Source organism: Camponotus vicinus, unplaced genomic scaffold (genome assembly GCF_025532165.1).
Source record: "Camponotus vicinus isolate PSW18456_S1 unplaced genomic scaffold, iyCamVici1.0 SCAF_2, whole genome shotgun sequence".
Classification (NCBI taxonomy): Eukaryota; Metazoa; Arthropoda; class Insecta; order Hymenoptera; family Formicidae; genus Camponotus; species Camponotus vicinus.
The window spans coordinates 6,489,524-6,504,337 of record NW_028141956.1 but is presented as its reverse complement, the minus strand read 5'-3'; the positions used below and the strand labels follow the sequence as shown (position 1 = coordinate 6,504,337).

General features: G+C 31.6%; 2 protein-coding genes across 7 annotated transcripts in view; both read right to left on the bottom strand.

Moving 5' to 3' along the window:
- Positions 1-4,223: 4,223 nt before the first annotated feature.
- On the bottom strand, positions 4,224-8,848 carry LOC145966644 (sodium-independent sulfate anion transporter). Its single transcript, XM_083090897.1, has 11 exons — positions 7,975-8,848; positions 7,376-7,571; positions 6,970-7,190; positions 6,729-6,906; positions 6,284-6,448; positions 5,712-5,873; positions 5,482-5,622; positions 5,246-5,391; positions 4,936-5,106; positions 4,681-4,837; positions 4,224-4,509 (listed from the first exon to the last, which is right to left on the bottom strand). The coding sequence occupies exons 1-11, from the start codon at positions 8,194-8,196 to the stop codon at positions 4,325-4,327; spliced, it is 1,944 nt and encodes a 647-aa protein (XP_082947023.1). The 5' UTR covers positions 8,197-8,848; the 3' UTR covers positions 4,224-4,324.
- A 154-nt stretch (positions 8,849-9,002) lies between these two features.
- LOC145966642 (uncharacterized) overlaps positions 9,003-14,814 on the bottom strand; it is a 15,725-nt gene continuing 9,913 nt past the window's right edge. For 3 of the 6 annotated variants that reach the window (XM_083090891.1, XM_083090890.1, XM_083090894.1), the window contains 9 exons: positions 12,977-13,086; positions 12,490-12,612; positions 12,218-12,370; positions 11,968-12,146; positions 11,491-11,793; positions 11,085-11,275; positions 10,711-10,899; positions 9,957-10,013; positions 9,003-9,450 (listed from right to left, as the gene is read on the bottom strand). In XM_083090891.1, coding sequence (XP_082947017.1) covers positions 9,217-9,450; positions 9,957-10,013; positions 10,711-10,899; positions 11,085-11,275; positions 11,491-11,793; positions 11,968-12,146; positions 12,218-12,370; positions 12,490-12,612; positions 12,977-13,086 — 1,539 coding nt within the window. In that variant the 3' untranslated portion in view covers positions 9,003-9,216. Of the gene's footprint in view, positions 9,451-9,956; positions 10,014-10,698; positions 10,900-11,084; positions 11,276-11,490; positions 11,794-11,967; positions 12,147-12,217; positions 12,371-12,489; positions 12,613-12,976; positions 13,087-14,814 lie in introns of all 6 variants that reach the window. The other 3 variants (XM_083090892.1, XM_083090893.1, XM_083090895.1) reach the window with 3 other exon arrangements.

The window sequence follows — 14,814 nt, the reverse complement described above, 5'->3', positions numbered from 1 at the left end:
ATTCTCTTACCCCCTTTTATGTATCCCCTTTTAGTTTTTATTCGCAGTAATGAATGTTTGCGATTCGATAAAGATTTATCGTTGTGACATAATTTCATGTCGTTTATCAAAAGTTAATTAATTTTTAATTATTAATATTTATAGCAAATGATGTTTCGATACTAATCGTAATCGTAATATTTAGTAAAAAAATTATAATATACGAAGCGTTTCGCACCACTACTTTACTACTCGAGAGTCACCGTGCGAATGATGACAAAGTCATAACATAGCGCGCTACTGTTTACATTTTATATTGCCAAAGTCGAACACCGTGTTATCGATAATACGTTGCCGAAATATTTTATATATTATAAAATATACACTAACGCGGAATATTAAATTATAGAAGTATTTTAATTTATTGATTAAAATTGATTATTTATTAAACAATTTATCACGGAACCTTTCGTTATACTAATTATTTGCATCTGTAATTCGATTGTTTTATACTTCGTGTTCTCTCATAATCCAAATTATATTTTGATTGTCAAGTAGAACGATAAAGTAACATGGATGAAATATATTTGACTCTAACAATAAGTATTAAAATAATAATTATTATCCGTAAAGATCGAAACGATCGAAGTGATTATTTAATATTTTGGATTCCTATCATTTAATCGATTCTCGATTAAATTATATATTGTATAATTAACAAGGATTGAGAAAATTTAAAGCAGTAGTCCAAATATTATTTAATTCTAATATTATTAAGGAAATATTTTTATAATAAGCATCAATGTGATCGAAAGATCATAACATAATTAATTCTCTTACCCCCTTTTATGTATCCCCTTTCAGTTTTTATTCGCAGTAATGAATGTTTGCGATTCGATAAAGATTTATCGTTACGATAGTTTCATGTCGTTTATCAAAAGTTAATTAATTTTTAATTATTAATATTTATAGTAAATTAAGTTTCGATACTAATCGTAATCGTATTTAGTAAAATAATTATAATATATGAAGCGTTTCGCAGCACTACTTTACTACTCGAGAGTCACCGTGCGAATGATGACAAAGTCATAACATAGCGCGCTACTGTTTATATTTTATATTGTCAAAGTCGAACACCGTGTTATCGATAATACGTTGCCGAAATATTTTATATATTATAAAATATACACTAACGCGGAATATATTAAATTATAGAAGTATTTTAATTTATTGATTAAAATTGATTATTTATTAAACAATTTCACGGAACCTTTCGTTATACTAATTATTTGCATCTGTAATTCGATTGTTTTATACTTCGTGTTCTCTCATAATCCAAATTATATTTTGATTGTCAAGTAGAACGATAAAGTAACATGGATGAAATATATTTGACTCTAACAATAAGTATTAAAATAATAATTATTATCCGTAAAGATCGAAACGATCGAAGTGATTATTTAATATTTTGGATTCCTATCATTTAATCGATTCTCGATTAAATTATATATTGTATAATTAACAAGGATTGAGAAAATTTAAAGCAGTAGTCCAAATATTATTTAATTCTAATATTATTAAGGAAATATTTTTATAATAAGCATCAATGTGATCGAAAGATCATAACATAATTAATTCTCTTACCCCCTTTTATGTATCCCCTTTCAGTTTTTATTCGCAGTAATGAATGTTTGCGATTCGATAAAGATTTATCGTTACGATAGTTTCATGTCGTTTATCAAAAGTTAATTAATTTTTAATTATTAATATTTATAGTAAATTAAGTTTCGATACTAATCGTAATCGTATTTAGTAAAATAATTATAATATATGAAGCGTTTCGCAGCACTACTTTACTACTCGAGAGTCACCGTGCGAATGATGACAAAGTCATAACATAGCGCGCTACTGTTTATATTTTATATTGTCAAAGTCGAACACCGTGTTATCGATAATACGTTGCCGAAATATTTTATATATTATAAAATATACACTAACGCGGAATATATTAAATTATAGAAGTATTTTAATTTATTGATTAAAATTGATTATTTATTAAACAATTTCACGGAACCTTTCGTTATACTAATTATTTGCATCTGTAATTCGATTGTTTTATACTTCGTGTTCTCTCATAATCCAAATTATATTTTGATTGTCAAGTAGAACGATAAAGTAACATGGATGAAATATATTTGACTCTAACAATAAGTATTAAAATAATAATTATTATCCGTAAAGATCGAAACGATCGAAGTGATTATTTAATATTTTGGATTCCTATCATTTAATCGATTCTCGATTAAATTATATATTGTATAATTAACAAGGATTGAGAAAATTTAAAGCAGTAGTCCAAATATTATTTAATTCTAATATTATTAAGGAAATATTTTTATAATAAGCATCAATGTGATCGAAAGATCATAACATAATTAATTCTCTTACCCCCTTTTATGTATCCCCTTTCAGTTTTTATTCGCAGTAATGAATGTTTGCGATTCGATAAAGATTTATCGTTACGATAGTTTCATGTCGTTTATCAAAAGTTAATTAATTTTTAATTATTAATATTTATAGTAAATTAAGTTTCGATACTAATCGTAATCGTATTTAGTAAAATAATTATAATATACGAAGCGTTTCGCAGCACTACTTTACTACTCGAGAGTCACCGTGCGAATGATGACAAAGTCATAACATAGCGCGCTACTGTTTACATTTTATATTGTCAAAGTCGAACACCGTGTTATCGATAATACGTTGCCGAAATATTTTATATATTATAAAATATACACTAACGCGGAATATTAAATTATAGAAGTATTTTAATTTATTGATTAAAATTGTGTACAATTTATCACGGAACCTTTCGTTATACTAATTATTTGCATTTGTAATTCGATTGTTTTACTTCGTGTTCTCTCATAATCCAAATTATATTTTGATTGTCAAGTAGAACGATAAAGTAACATGGATGAAATATATTTGACTCTAAGTATTAAAATAATAATTATTGTCCGTAAAAATCGAAACGATCGAAGTGATTATTAATATTTTGGATTCCTATCATTTAATCGATTCTCGATTAAATTGTATACATCGAGAAATATGCATTTCGAGATCTATCGTCGCGACGTAATTTTACGTATTATTTAACATATATGAAATTAAGTATTAATCATATGAAATTATTTCTCAACGTACTTATCAAATCAATCGCGTTTAGAAAAGTAATTTGGCGAAGCTTCTCGCATTACTGTTTTGTTCGAATTCATTGCGCGATTATTTATTAAACAATTAATTAATTCATTCATTATATTAAAATAATATATATAAAATATATATAAAATAATATATAAATATAATAAATAACTTTTATAAATTACTTATCTATATGTATGTGTGTTCTCCATACGTTGCCCAATGCTTTTCTAGACTTCTTTTTTTTTCTCTCTTGTATATCCTTCGTTATTTTCTTGTAGCACTTATACTCATACACGATTAATTACTATAAATACGTGGGACATTTTACATGACCGATCGTGAAATAATCACAGTAGTACTTTATAAATTCTAAAAATATTAATACTTGTACCGCTACACTGAAAAAAAGGCTTGGTTATAATAATCCAAACTTGATAAATGTTACCCACCGCTGTGGTGAAATAGTTTCAACTAAACGTATAGGTGATTAAGACGAAATTATTTAATTATTTTTAATATTTAGTGAACTCAATTAAACGTAAAATATTTATAACTATTTTTGGAAAATGTTTATAACTATTACTAAATATTTTGTTATTATTATCATACTTGATGATAAAAACTAATAAATATTTAAAAAAATGCATTACTAAATGCATCTCATAGATTTACCCAGAATTTTATTTCAGTGTATATAAAATATTTCCAAAGATCGTGATTTTTCTTATTAATGATCTTGATATTTCCGAAACAATATAATAAATAATAATTTTCTACAACAAAAATCGTCTACGCGATCATATATATACCGATATAATAATTTTCTTCTGTGTTGTTATCAATTATGCTTATTATTTCTTACTTTGACGTTATATTTCCTGAGAGAGCGTTAGCATACAGCGGATTTTTCAAACTATACAAGTACCCATTACTGTTAACAGTATTGATAACAGTTGATAACAAAATCTATTCTAGATAAATTTTATTAAATATCAATTATAAAATTTTTCGTTAAATTACATTTAGTTAGATTTTGGTAAACGTTTTGTGAAATTTGTTTTTAACAGCATTGTCTAATTATAATCATGCATAATATTTACACAAATATAGATTAAACTGAATTAAGATAGAGTAGCAGTTATTGTTGTATTTGTGACTCGGGTGAAGACAATAAAATCATTTCTTCAGCATTAGATTCAGAATCCTTTTGTCGCAAAATCGATGAATATGAGAAATCTTCATGATCCAATTTTTTCATTTCCATTGCTTTCTTTATAACAATATTAATTGAATCTTCAGGTTCTTTATCAGATAATGCGTCGTCTAAAAGATAAATGTAATAGATTTAGTAACAACTTGTTTACGATTTATTTTCTTTTTTTTTTAGGTAGATTATTATAATTTAAATGTTATATCTCATCCATGTATGCAGTATAAATAGAGTAATTATCACACCAGTTAACATTCTCTCTAATTACTACATAACTTACGTACCATGAAGAATATCTACGATACTGTCTTCACTTTTGATCAGACGAATATATTTATTGTCGGCGAGAATGTTTAAAGTCTCCATGACATCGGAATTAAGATGCAACAACCAAAATCGATTTCTTTCAAGATTCAATCGTTTCGATAGCGTTTCAATACCCTGTCATGAATATTATATATATTTTAAGTGAGAGTCAATACATTCATAAATCGTTAAGAAATTATTTATCGATTTCATTCATAAACGATAGCCGATACCTTGATTGAAGAGTAATCAAGACTAGTGAATCTTTCGCAATTTAGAATCAATGAAACGTCATCTTGTTCGTTTCTGGCTGTACTCATTATTTTATCGCAAAAAAAAGTTACTGCGGGATAATAGAGACATGTATCGGGCTTCAACATTACATATCTGTTTCCTAAATGAGTCTGTAAAAATAGATGAATATCAATTATAATAATTATTTAACAGGATATATTATATGTGTGAGTTTATTGTATTTTACATCGACACATCGTACACATTGCATGTACGCGAAGCATCATAAGTTCCTCGCAATATTTTTACCTTACACTTGACGACTTCAAATGTCGGTCTCGCGGTCGGTCGAATGAAGAAGATTAGACTGAAAAAGATACCGAGAAGCAGCCCAATCTCGACACTGATAAAAACAGAGATCAAGAAGGTGCCTACCGCCGCGATAGCATCCGTTTCTGAAAAAAAAAAAATATATATACTAGATAAGTGTATATTTCCTCTTCATTTCGACCAATTTGTCTACATGGAGATATTGCAATACTGACTGTGTCCCTTCCAAAGCAATTTAAAAATCTTCATATCGATCATAAACATTACAGCGGTTATCAGCACCGCTGATAGCGTCGCGCGAGGAATGTAACTAAAGTACGGCGTTAAAAAACTCAGAGCCAATAATGTCATGGTTCCTGCGAAGGAAAGAAATGTCTCAACATCATTTTTTATATTTTTAATATTCTTCGTCCTTAAACGTATTAGATGAATGATATTACATTACCGGAATATAAGCCGGCCATAGGGGTTTGTATGCCGCTGGCGCTACCGACTGCGCTTCGTGTGAATGCACCGGTGGTAGGCATCGATGATACGAAGCTGCCGAATATGTTACAGAGACCAAGTGTCAGCATCTCCTGCGTCGCATTAACGGCGGCACCCATCGCTATATTTTTATATTGTCAATATTTATAAAATCAATTAAACATGGATAAATTAAATCTGAAGACATTCAGCAATTATCTCATTAAAAATTCATTTTTATACGAAATTTTACGAGAAAAAGATTTCTGAGATGTATCTAATATTATAGTCCGACAATTTTTTCTCCTTTTCTATCTCATTATTTCACATGATGTATTTTAGTAATTATTGTAAAATGTATTTATTTATTAATGTATTTATTATTGTAAAATGTAAATTTTGAGAAATATTTTATAACAGATATTGCAAATTTTTCATAAACTTTGATTTTATGCAATTGAAAGAGAAGGAAAAAGGGGGAAAGAGAAAGGGAAAGAAACATAAAGAAATATAGATAATATGCTTGATTTGAAATTGAGAAATAGTCGATACCAAAAGCTTTGGCTATCGCCACGTTCGCTAGGATTGATATAAGGGGAAGTATCACTATTCCTGATCCGTAATGAGCGCACATGTCCAGAAATGTGTAAGTTTGATTTCCAACTTGCACTGAGAAAGGCGGTAATGATACTGTAGGAAGACCGGATTTTATTTGTCCTGTAAGATAAAAATATTAAGATGCGGCAAAACTTTTTTATGGATAAATAAGGGATGAGAATAAAAGCGGCAAATAATGTAATTAATATATCGAGTAAATTGGAGACTAATAATATCAATTTATCGATTTTAATAATTTTACTACGACTATTAAATATGATAGATATTTTAATTCTATGGTAGTTATTAATTTTATCGCTAAAAAGTCATCAGCTGTTACATTTACTCGATGAATCGATTACAATGAGATTATAAATAAAATATATAAGTAAATCGAAACCTGAAAGCCTAAACGGAGCGGATCCTGTTGCTTCGAGTCGATAAGCTATTGTAGTTGTTATAAACACGATGAGAGCATTTCGACCAATAGACAAGTACCAAAGTATCTTCTTTACCGTTGCATTTTTGACAGGGTTTTTCTTGTCTCTCGCACAAAAACAATCGATGTCTTTCAATTTCTAAAAATAGAATTATGAACCTAAGATTGCTATAAATTATCCGCTTATAATTCCGAAACTCACTCTGAAGATCAGAAGAAATATGATGCTACAGATTCCAAGTGTGATGTCGCCTAGTTGAGTCTTAGTAATATTTTTAAACAATTTGTACAAATTGTCTGCAATATTAACTGATTTATATTTTAATCCAAAAAGCCCTTGAAGCTGAGAGATAATTATAATGGCCGACGTTGCCGAAATAAAACCAGATGTAACGGGAACTGATATGAAATCTACCATACATCCTACAGTAAAAATTACATCAATAATTATTACATAATTATTATAGTAGACCGATACATTTATTGTTTATAATGAAATCAAGAAAACTATAATAAAGCAAAAAATATGTGAAAATAAAAATAAAAATTTCTGTATGTGTAATTTAGCGATAAGTGATTAGTTAATTAGATAATTTCGTGATACCAGCCTAAATTAAATATGCCCATCAAAAATTCCACGCATCCAGTCAGAAAACACAAGAGTACTACGAAATCAATCGGCATGTCCCGCGTATATTGTAATGTTACAAGAGCCATCAAAGACGATGGACCAATTGAGACTTCTTTAATGGTCCCAAAGAAGATATATAAGAAACCGCCCACGAAACAAGAATATAAGCCATACTGAAAATATTACTTATCATGTAGTATTCTTATAATCACAAGAATTGTAGTAGTGTTGCACTCTAATAAAAATACTTAAAACATTTTAAAATAATTTAGCTTTTAAAAAGCAATGACAATTCGAAAGAAGAACCCATTTATGATCTCAAAAATTTTAAATAAAAAAATGTATGTTTTCTTATTTATCTATATTTTCAATTCGTAAATTATGTAAATATTAATAAGCGAAGGCAAATAATATAATTGATATATTAAATAAATTGGAATGTTATCAATTTATCGATTTTAATCATTTTATAATGATTATTAAATATACGGAATATTCCAATTAGGATAGTTATCATTTTATTATTAATACAAATCAAACGAGCAGGAAAAACAAAGACAACAAGTTACGAAATACCTGTGCAGTTAGACCGGCTAGTGCCGCGTAGGCCATACTCTGGGGTATCATGGTCAAACCCAGAGTAATACCAGCTATGAAATCCGACACAGCCTCCATTCGAGTGTATCGCGGTAGCCAGCCGAGCACCGGCACATATTTAGCAATTATACTGAAGGATGACTTTCGTTCCGGCATTGGTAACGAACATTCTTCGTTGGAAATCTTTGTAGATGCAGACATCGCGTTGGACGAAATAAAATACTAATAAATCAGTCGATTATTTCACTATTTTATGATCGAAGCGGGCTTTAAGATCGAATCTGATAAATTCGCGTTTTGCTTATCGTGTAATACTGGCAGCGCTCTCGCGCTCTGTTGCTTCAAATCTTATCACGACACATCTTTCTTAAATCTCAATATAAACGGTATAAAAATCCTAATTAATTCTCATAATTTTGTATTGTGCAGTGTTGACAGTTTGATAAGACCGCGCACAACGAGCACTAAAGACCTTGATGTAAGATTAACGACTGACAAATTAGTCTCCACATTCTAGCTTTTTAATTCTCTTATGATATTAGATAAGACAAGCATAATCTAATTTCGACAAATGCTCTGAAACTTCTGTGTGTTTTCTAGGATCGAAACGAGGAAAATCACTTTCATTGATAAAATTTTATTGTATCTTCTCCACAAAAAATCGTTGCGCAAAGATTGAAAGTATAATTGATGGAATATAACGCGTGTGTATAACTCTCATGATATAAGAGTACGTGCTATTCCACGTGTTATTCAATACACCTAGTTTGGAGATTTTGTTGAGTTGAATTTCAAATGCTGTCATTTGGAAAAAAGATATCGAGAGATATCTCATTACATATGGCACCATATACAACGCAACAATAATAAATTTTCTTTCTATCTATTTTATATCCAGAACAGCAAAGCGTCACTATATTAAATTTTCTATAAGAAGAAAATATGCATTGTCGAATAAGATGTGAATTATCGAATAAAAAAGTGAAAAGGAGATTGAAAAAATGTCATAATGTGTCGCATAATATAATAATGGTAACGTATCATATATAATAATAATAATATAATAATATTAAAATGACAACAATAATTAATAATAATACAATAATATAGCTGCTCATCTAGAATCTTTAAATAAAAATTCATTTTAAACGTAACGCAAGCGCATCCTATTTTTATTTCGCGCCTGGAATACAATAACTTATGCGAACAGTCAACGGATATTTAGCGCAGCTTCTTGTTGACTTGATCGATCTGCTCGTCGATCCTCTGAGAAGTTCCCCTGAATTTGTTCGGTTCAGGTCCAATCATTTGTATGAGCTGCGGCACCTCTTGACCACTGATCTGCGTGAAACGCGCGAGTGATTTCATGCATGCATATAACTGTTCCTCCGCGGGACTGCCATTGAAGTATTGTAGCAACGCCATCGTCAGTTCCACGGCAACATCGTCGAACACCTACGGTTTACGCATTACGTGAGAATATATATAAGAATAATATCATATGTTACATTTGTGCAAGATGAAAAAAAAAATATTGTTGCGACGCAATGTTGACACAAGCTAATGCTCATCGAATTGCAATTTAAATTATGCTTGCAGAAAAATACGAATATTTCAAAATTAATTTAAAAATTAATCTTTATTTTTCTTAGTGATATAAAATAATTATATGCTGTTTTCACAATTTATTTCTCCATTTTCATGGAACCATATAATGTTATGTCAAATTTAAGATTGCGATTTGACGCAATTTTTAATAGACAGTTTGAGAGTTTACTGTCATTTCAAACCCTCTGCAGGATCTGATAGGGATAGCATATACATATATGTATAATAACCAAAACATTATCGAACACTCGCATGTTAAGAAATCGATTGCGCGATTACGGCGCAACACACCGATAATAATTGACGACTTACCGCAGCGCACGGTTTGATCTAACATGGATTTGGATAGGTACCTTAGAAATGCTGCCTTTCGGTAAAAGTCGCCGCAGATTTTTGCTTTTGTTCATTTTCTGAAAAAACAGTATCCGATTTCTGGAAAGATATCCGTCATACGCAGCGGTACTCGCTGCCTCGATTAGAGAGCTTCAAGTTCTAGTGCGCATGCAAACGAGCATTGAGTGAGACATATGATATCTTTTGAATTATTCTTTTTTATTAATGACAAATATGAAATTCTCATTCTTTTTGCTTTTTGTTGCTCGTTCGTGAAATAAGATTATCAGCAGATGATGAGGCGTCCATGTTGACGATCGCATCGACAGAAACTTATAGAGCTAATTTTTATGTGTGTTTTTTTTATTAATAAAGGCAGCACTTCTATCTTAGGACATACGAGCGTCACTTATTCTTCTCCTACGATACCGGCAAGCACGCATTCCAAAAGCGGCATTACAAATGAAATAGCGCATCGAAGGAAATAATTTAAAAAGTTCCGGTTCATATTTCTTCTTCAATGTGATAGTTCCATTTCAAGTTTGTATGAGTAAAATGTTGTATGAGTACAAAAACTTCAATGTAGAAATTTAATGTACATAAAAATGTACAGATTTGTAATTCTAATTTAAAATTCAAGAATTATAAAATTGAAATTTTCAAGATACCTCTGATGCGCGAGGCGCTTGCGGGTTATGAAAGTGAAAGCGAGAATCGGCGAGAGATGAGTGAGAATGTTAATCGGATGGCAAGGATACAGACCACAGTTTTTACCTCCTTGCAGGCAAGATTGTGAATGATGGCGGCGCCGCGGATCTGTAGATCTTCCGAATTCGAGAGCAACGAGTGCACTGCAACTTTGGTTGTTACCCTTATGTTGCTAATGCTTTGATTCTGATGCTGCCATTCGGATATATAAAGTAACCATTCCGAACTGCTGAGATTTTCAAACATGTTCGCCAACTGCGTAAAACAATTAAAATTAAGTCTATAATATAGTTCATCTCAATAGTCCAATATTTATAATTATTACAATTAAGATTTTTTTTTAATTTTATAAAGTTAGCAAGCTACTGTTCGCGCCAGAAAAGAATCATATTAAATTTTTTTTTGTATTTTTGACATAATAAATCCATTTTTTTACTTACGAATTGCGCGAGTGGAAGTTGCTCCTCCTGTGGATGCCGGTCGATATCGTAAGCATAATTCATGATGATGTGTTCTCGCCTATCTTGATGCAATAACAGGATAACATCATCCTTCAGTGCGGCGACCGATAGTACGTTTAACAGTTTTATTCGCGCGTTACTGTCCAACGATTTATCATAAAGAACTCGACCTGATTAATTAATAAGTCAATGAAATATATTTTTACATTGTTTTTTAAAAGCAAAGATAAAAATCGGAAATCTCCTTTTTTAATTTTTCTCAATAAAAATTCAAATTTAAACATTTTAAATTTATTTAAACTTTAATATGTTCTTTTAAATCAAACTTTGAAGGATGTTGAGAAACTTGAGAGCTATATATATTTGCATCACTTTAATGACTTACCTACGAAATTCAGGAAGTTATCACCTAGAGCCCAGGAACCCTCATTCTCTAAAACGTATTGTCGCAATTCATCCATGCATGTTCGCTCTTCATCATTTAACTTTCCCTCCAAGGCATTTATCAAACCTTCATATTCTGCCTGTACGTTCACCAAATCCTTGAATACTATTGGCGGATCTCGATAGCGTTTCTTTTCTTCTTGCTCACGCTTTTCATCTTCCTCCATCTGCATTACTCGCTCTGACGGTAGCATCTCCGCATTTTCTCCATTAGCCGTCTGCTGTTGCGTTCCACCGACCGCATCTGAGAAACAAACATGAAAATTTATTTTCGTAATTCAAAATTATTTGGGAGTTTATATAAAAGAATCTATATAGCTCTTTATTAGTGTCCACTAAATATTAATATATCGAAGTATAAAATAATTGCGTCATGAGATAGAACTAAAGATAATTTATTCCTGATAAAATCACGTACTTTCATGTTCCGCCATATCTGCACAACAATTGCTTGGTCCGGTACTGTTGCTGTCACTGCTTGTAGTCTCTTTACTCTTTTCCTTCTTTTCCTTCTTCTTCTTTTTCTTTTTCCGATCTTTCTTTGCTAGCTTCTCGTTAATGACGTTCCTCCGTTCTTCTAACGCGATCGAATTCAACCTGTGTTGAAAAATTATTGTAAAATATCAAAATTTAAATAATAATCTTAGAATTGACATACAAATCAATACCTTGCTTCTTCAATAGCTGTGTTCAGGAGTTGATATTCTGGCGAAGCTTCCCTTTGGATTCTCGCCTCGACAAATCTCTGACCGACTGTGAATCCAGCACTCGCGGTACTACTTAATGTTTCTATCAATGGACTTAAAGCCTGCCCGATAGGTCTAAAAATAAATATAAATCGAAACATCTCTCATTTAAAAAATAAGTTAAAAAGTATGTGTTTCTCGAATTTAATATTAGGTATTAAATAATAACAATAATTAGATAATATAAGACATACGTTTGTAATATTTCTTCCGGTAGATCAAGAATATATTTGGGAATGCCCTTGCCCACCAGGAAATTGCTGAGCTCCTCTGTGAAGGTATTACAGTTGTACTTGAAGAGATGGTATGTACCTGATCTGAAAATGCAAACTAGTTGGTTATACAAAGTCCAGTAATTCTCTGAAATAGCAAAAATAAATAAATACTACAAATAAAATCAAATAATTCTCACGCGATAAAATCGAAAGATTCTCTGAAAAAGAAGATTGATATAAAAATATATAAAAATACAAGATATTTTTAATAATAATTTAAAAAAAGGAGATTTAAATTATTTAAAAGTAATAAACTTCAAAAAGATATAAGTGTAAAAAAACATCTATTAAAAGATGATTATGACATCTACTGATTGTATATTTCCAAAACTTGAACTCTATTTTTGTAGAATGACAGAAGAACGATATATACCGAACGAGGCAATTTTTGACCGATGATACTCACGCGAACGTGGAAGTGCCCAGACCGTTTATGTACTCCAGGAAAACCGTATAGGGCAGATAGGTCTCGCCGAGCTTTTCGATTCTCTGGGGCTCCCCTAATTCCGTGCCGCCCTGAAACACGAAATGCCGACGTTCGAATCGCGTTAAAATCACGTCCGGAAAAATCGCGTCGCGTCGACAATGTCAATTTCGCGACAGCTGCACCGATTCGGCAGCAAGTTTCGTTCGCCAGAAGAGCAGAAGGAAGGAAGAAAGAGAGAGAGAAAGAGAGAAACAGATTGGGAAAGGTAGATAGAGAATGTACCACCCCCTCTTGACATTAGTAGGCACGTAATTTTAGAACTACGACAACTCCGCACTTCCCTACGAGAAACCGCCGAAAATAGACGCCCACGGCACGCGTTAGAGGTGCGATCTCGATCTCTTCTAGAACGCAAAAAGAGGATGTGGCGGAAGTGAAGAATGAAGAGAAACCGGGAAGAAGCGAGAACAAAGTGTTTATTACATGTTCTGAGGATTTTGATTGAATTGGATCTTTTGAGAGGATTGAATCGCATATATATGGAGATATGTCAATAATGTGATACATAAATTCTATTTATGTCGAAAGACATAACGAATTGATGCGTATTGAGAGATGTGAGAAATTCAATAACAAATTCAGAAACAAAAACACGAGATTATTTAATAATCTTCAAAATAGCATAAACAAAAAGTATAGATTTAATAATGTTGATGGATAAAATGTTTAATAAAAATGAAGATAAATCGTGGAAAACTTTTTCCAAAAGTCAAGATATGCAAATAAGAATTGATGAGTATTACGGATGAATATTATTATATTTAATTAGCATATTAATACACCAAATTAATTGATCGCTAAATTTAGTGCCTCTCTCGAATTTAAAAAAGGCTAAAAACCGAAATCTAACTGTATTATGTCACAAATTACAATTGTTGAGACTCATTCTAATCACGGACGTAACAATTAGCTTTTAGATCGACTCCTCGATTCATCTTCACAAATCTTCGCTCTAAAATCGCATTCTGTTCCCTTCTTAGCGTACCTCCAGATCACTCGATATCGCTCGACACTTTATTCACTCGCGACAAAATGATACCGATGCGATTCACTTACGTATCGGAAGAACTCGCAAGATCACCGATCGGAGATCGATGAGATGAGAAGAGAGGAGAGGAAAAAAACTTTCGCGCGACTTCCTTCAAGAGCGCTTCCGAGAGCGGGAAACGACTCGCACGCGGACTGTCGGCCGCGGGTGCTCGGAGATGCTGCGGCGGAGCCGGCGAACGAGACGCCGACGATGAAGGATGATCGGAGCACGCATGTAGCGGCGCGCGCACTTTCGACTTCGCGATTCACATTCGCGGCCGAAAATGCCATCCGAGGAAAAAAAGATGAATGATGCGATAGCGATAATTTTGAAAAGAAATGTCGCATCTCTCTTAGAAAGAATTGATTTTCAGAGTTTCTGCAGTTTCTAAACGTATGAATGTATGAAAATGCTTTTCATAATAAAAAGAAAATATTAATGTTCATTTTGACCAAATTTTTGGATAAGATTTTAAAAAGGAGATGATAATGAAGAACGTGAAACCAATCACGAGAAAATGGATGTTTGAAAGAATGAGCGTATATGTCACAAACAGCTGATTGCAAACGTCGTATAAATTATTAATTATGACGGTTTTTTGTCAGAAAAAGAAAGCAATAACAATTACGTAGATTGTAACGTGTCCTATGCACATCTCTTGTTAAAAAAAGTAGAAAATACGTAAAAAAAGCAAACGGAGGTTGCAATGTGTTTCAAGTAGAGATAA

Coding starts and splice junctions, on each gene's coding strand:
- LOC145966644 (XM_083090897.1), bottom strand. CDS start 8,196: ATGTCTGCATCTACAAAGATTTCCAACGAAGAATGTTCGTTACCAATG. Junction 7,572..7,974: donor TAGCCGGTCTAACTGCACAG/GTATTTCGTAAC, acceptor TAATATTTTCAG/TATGGCTTATATTCTTGTTT. Junction 5,107..5,245: donor TTGAAGTCGTCAAGTGTAAG/GTAAAAATATTG, acceptor CTATTTTTACAG/ACTCATTTAGGAAACAGATA.